At 32.7% G+C, this 5,380-nt stretch overlaps 1 protein-coding gene across 1 annotated transcript; it reads right to left on the bottom strand.

Moving 5' to 3' along the window:
- Positions 1-1,573: 1,573 nt before the first annotated feature.
- On the bottom strand, positions 1,574-3,271 carry LOC111996955 (transcription factor MYB1R1). The gene is made up of 3 exons (XM_024028991.2): positions 2,773-3,271; positions 2,406-2,617; positions 1,574-2,275 (listed from the first exon to the last, which is right to left on the bottom strand). Exons 1-3 carry the CDS (start codon positions 3,071-3,073, stop codon positions 1,865-1,867), a joined length of 924 nt encoding a protein of 307 aa, XP_023884759.2. The 5' UTR covers positions 3,074-3,271; the 3' UTR covers positions 1,574-1,864.
- Positions 3,272-5,380: the final 2,109 nt, after the last annotated feature.

The following is a 5,380-nucleotide window of genomic DNA, read 5'->3' as shown; positions in this document are numbered from 1 at the left end:
GATGTTAAATTATTTAAAATTTTAAATAATAGAACATTAACATATTTTTGAATTTATAATATTTAAACAAACTTATGAATTAAAGATCATATTGGTGGTTAGGATTTAAAGATCATGTTATTTTACCTTTTTTTTTTTTTGTAGTAGTAGTACAATTTGGTAGTTAGGGATTAAAGAACATCTTATTTTAAATAGAGGGGCCTATTTCATTAAAAAAAATTATATATTTTACATTTACGTGTGTAAATGATGTTATATTATTTAAATTTTTAAACAATGGGATATTAACATATTTTTGAATTTATAATATTTAATCAAACTTATGAAATTGATTTATTTAAAATAGAGAGAATCTTTATGATTTAATTGATTTACTCCGTGTAAATTAATACTTATACCAAAAAAATCAGGAAAATTGCCTATTTGTTTCTCTTTTATCTTTTTTTTTTTAATAGAAAATTAATAGTTACAATGGAGGAAGAAGAATTTAAACTCTTAATATCGATCTCACTTGAAAATTAAGAACTATTAGTTGAGATACAAAAATCTTGATAAAATAGCCTCATTTTACTGCAACAAATACTAGTTTCCTAGCAGATTACAAAACTTGGCAAATTCTTGACATTACATTGCAGAGAAGAATATGGTAGTATATAATTTTTTTTTCCCTATAGCTTACAAAGATAAAACACAATAACGTTATTTCAAAAACTTTCAGAACCGTGAAGCTTGTATGAAAAACCATTTGGAAATTTGCATTGGCACAGTGCACTGCAGCATATATGCTTTTTTAAAATAGAGCCACTATAAGCACATAATCTTTGTCATATTTCATGATGCATTTTTTTTTCCGTAAAGGCAATCCCCATGAACCTAAGATAAAACGAGCGTGCATGTTTAATTAACCTAGCTAGTGTGGTGAAGGAAACGCACCGACATTACAAAAGGAAAAGGCATAAAGCACATTTAGTATTTCTCCTTTTGAGACACAATTGATTGAAGAAAGTTTTTGCCATTTTTGTAGTCCTTTTTGGTATATCATGCAAGTCATTGTTTAAGGAACAACTTAATCAAAAGTACCATATAATTTTCACAGTAACATTAGCTTCCCAATATATTTAGGTTTACATAAATAGTACCACGTAAAGTATATATTGTAAGCAAAAATGTAGCTAATATTTACCGCATTGGAAGAAAGTGTACAATTCTTATAACTACGATGTACACTTTTCCTGAATAGTGAAATGTAAAAATAGTTTTTTATTTTTATTTTTTATTCTTAAATAATAATTAAGTCAAGAAAATATCAACTACTAAACTACCTTAAACTTCACTAGTAATATTGTGATATATATGCATAAAAATCACATTAATTATTTGTCTAATAATAAATATTTTCAGTAATGAAGCTAATCGACCTTTTTCTTGAATTACTCATAACTCAATTATAGCAAACTAATAAGAAACAGAAAAAGCAACAGAATTTAATAGCTTGGATTACTAGATAATAGAGAAAGATTCAAACTTTTCAGATATTTTTGCCTAGTTGAAGCTCCAACATGCCAGCAGACCATAGAAACAAGAGGGTACCTGGTGCTCTTATCATTTCACCCCAAAAGCGACCATACAAATGAAATAAGAATCCATCACAACATTGAAAACGACATGCCCTCTTCTCTGTATTTTTCTAAACCTATACAGACAAGGAATTAATCACCTAGTACTAGTAGTACCTACTAATAACCTAATATTTCTTGGCCTAATCAAATTAAATTTTAGTCATATCTATATCTAATCCAAACTTTCATCTTCTTCAACCTTTACAGAGACTTTTTTTTTTTTTATAGCATATAATTATTATTCTTCAAGCAACACTGATAATGCTATCCCCATTGCTGCTAAAGTTGCCTGGCATGGCCTGAAAAGCCGAAGAGTGCTTCCCCGGTGGCGGTGGCGGCGGTGACTGCTCGTCCGAGGATGCTGGAGAGAGCTTCAGTGACAAAGGCAAGGTCTCCTTCTGATTCAGATTAAGTTCAGCCATTTTTGAAGATGGAGGGACCGGAAGAATTGGTATTGGCCTAATGGGCTTACTTGTCGACCTCATAAAAGAGAGATTTTCAACTTGGCTTTCACCAACGTGCGATACTGCAGAGAGCGACACAGGAAAAGTTGACACAGGGAACCCACCGAGATTATGGCTTAAATGTGGCTGTGGCTTTGGTAGTGGAGCAGTTTCTTGGTGGACTTGCTCTTCTTCCATTAAAGAACCCATAAGCTGTCATTCAAAATCAAAAAAATGACCAAAAGACCTATTAATTGCCACACACTAAAGTTGGAAAATAACTTGACTGTTTGTTGAGATTTATATCGTAAGAATATAAACCTTTCTGTCTCACTATTATTACCGTATCAGTAGTAGTGATGTCAAAGAGGCTAGATCTGCGGCGTCGCCTATTCAGGTTGGCCCTCCGTAGAAAGTACTTCTGAGCGTGGCTTGCAACCTGTGTAGGTGTACGCGTTTTCACAAAGTTTCTAGAAATCCCTCTCCAATCTCCTTTCCCTACCTTCTGCAACCCCAGCAAGAATAGCCTGTGCTCCTCTTCCGTCCATGGCACCCCTATACATACAAAGGACAAAAAAAAACACAATCAATTCTAACTCAAAGTTCTTGTTCTAAAAGTTTAAGCTAACAGAAAATGATTAGATAAATAATCACGAGTTTTAAAAGCGTAAACTGACAGGAAATAGTAAAATTAAATATAAGAAAATCACCTCTCTTGCGCTCGCGGCTACGGCCGGAGGGGTGAACGACGTCGTCGGAGGCATAGCCAGATTCGACGTTGGGGTCTTGAGGCTGCTGGTCGAACTGTGAGAGATTAGTCATGCTAGCACTCTTCCTAAACGCGTTTCCCTCAGTGACTCGCACACCAAACAGCATGATTCCGTTCTCTCCTGACACATCGCCGCCGCCGCCGCCGCCACCAGAACCGCCACCACAGCCTCCACTGCTAGCCTCCGTGCACGTGCGCGAGTTGTGGCCGTTGTTCCCGCACTGTGAGCACGTGCGAGACATCTTTGTAGGTGGAAAAGCACAAAACACAAAATAATATGAGAACGCAAAGGCTGAAATGAATATATTAATATTGGAATATAGTCTTTCTAGTCTCTCTCTCTCAGTCCATGCAAAAGAAGAGAGAAAAAAAAAAAAGGAGGTAGAGAAGAGAGAGAGAGGATGTGAATTTGTGGAGTCTAATGGAAAAGAGTAATGAGGGTTGCTTTGGTTGATATAGACACGGTAATATTTAGGGTTTGTGCGCAATTTGGCATGGACTTTTTTGTTTCTTTGGGTTACTTGGGAAATGTTAAAATGACTTGCAGGTGCTTTGTATATTATATTATATAGTTGTACCAATAATGTACCGTATCTAGTGCATTTTTTTTTATTTTTTTTTCAAATCATAAATTGGGACCGTCCAATTTTGTCACGCCTCCTCGATCGGTGTAAACAAGGCCAAATGTACTAGTAATAATATCCCATCATTGTTTTTATTTGGGTGAAACTCATCTGTTTGCCAAGCATGATAATAAACAAATAAACAAAAATACAATTTGTCTACAGGTAATTTTTTTTTAATTTAATATAATCATTTTGTCAAAATTTTGTTTTTTCTTTAGAAATATATTATCTAGTAATGATTTTAGATAGAGTCAAGTTTCAACAAAGAAACAAATTAGTGAATAGCCAATTCATGATTCATGAGGATAAGGAATCATATCAAAAAATTAATTGGTGTGTTTTGACTTTGAATATATAATAATAATAAATAGCAATTACCATGAAGTAACATATATCATATTATCTTAATCCAAAATGCATGCCTATGTTCTAGGATTACATCATAAATGTTTCTTGTATTTGGGTGGTCGAGGTTTGAAACATGTGCAACTGTGCATGATCCTCCAATGCCTATTGAACAACAGAATTTTATGACTTGATAATTGATTAGAGATAAAGGTCATTTTAAGTTATCTTGACCTTGAAAGTTAAGTATTATTGGTGAGGAGGCTGTCTACGTTTAAATGGAAACCTAAAAAATATCTAGAAAATTTTAAATTAAATGAAAATACACAAATGGGTTCTATTCTAGCTAATTTAATTGATAAAGTTTTTTGTGGTCGAATTAGAAATCTGAAATTTCAATAACTGTCTATATCAAAAAATTATTTGGTGTCTACGTCTCGTCTATATCAAAAATTCAATTGGTATATTGGTTTAATAATAAAGAATAATCATCAAGAAATTAAAAACTATTTCTCTAAAGAAATACATAAATAAATAAATAAATTAAAAGGGGATGGTGGAGGAGGAAAGTGTTTTCTCCACCGTTAAATGGGCATATTCGCTGCTCCTTTGAAGCTTTGAGAAAGATTTCGTTGTCTCATAGTTGATGTCATCACAAACCTTATTTTAATTGTTGTCCCAAGCTGTGGGCGTGGGTTGTGGAGGATAAGTAAAACGTGGAGCCCACTCATCACCTACACTCTTCTTTAGTACCTCAACCTTTGTTTGTGGACCGTGGTGGTGCTCTTGTTGGTGGATGGGATGCCTTTTGCTTTTGTATTTTGGAGAGTTTAAAAGCTTAAAAAAGCTAAAGGTGAGTTTGAGGTTCTCCTTTACATCCATTCTTTTTTCTTTTTTTTTCATTCACCTTTCAATGAAATGAAACCCCCCATTAAATATTAATTCTTCTCCACATAAAAAAAATTTCCATTTGGAATAACAAAAGATGTTTGAATGGATATTCCATCTATCACTTGGTTGAAAGTTTAGTACAAATGAATGAACTTGTTATGACCGAATACTTCACATTCTATTATCTTCTAAGCATTAATTCCTTTATAAAATGGAAGTAAAATATTCATTTTCCCTTTAACTTGAGGGAAAAAATAAATTAAAGGGCAAAGTCATGCTAAGTTGCTAACAGTTGTTTCCCTCACTACTTTCCATTACTTCTTTATAAACTCCCAAATAAAATAGAAAGATATACCATGTTTTATCGCTTTTCATTTTTTTTAACGGTCTTATATTAAATTAAGTAATGTCATGGACATATATAAGTATTTTCACAATTTTTTACAATTATTGCTGTAACAAAGTGTAGTATAACTTGTCTCATTTTCCATTAAAAGTTACTACGGCTTTTGAGTGAAGTTGTGGTATGTTTTTGTGTTAGAACCTCTTTATCTCTCCTTTGTATGTGTGTGTTTATTTCTCAAAAAAAAAATTATTTTTGTAACAAGTTGTAATTGTAACAATATTAATTTTACATAATATCATTAATGATTATAATATTTTTTTATATAATTTAATTTGTTATAC

This window comes from Quercus suber, unplaced genomic scaffold, assembly GCF_002906115.3.
Source record: "Quercus suber isolate HL8 unplaced genomic scaffold, Cork oak 2.0 scaffold_137, whole genome shotgun sequence".
In the NCBI taxonomy this organism is placed as follows: domain Eukaryota; kingdom Viridiplantae; phylum Streptophyta; class Magnoliopsida; order Fagales; family Fagaceae; genus Quercus; species Quercus suber.
The sequence above is the reverse complement of the archived record's forward strand: the minus strand, read 5'-3'. Positions and strand labels throughout refer to the sequence as shown.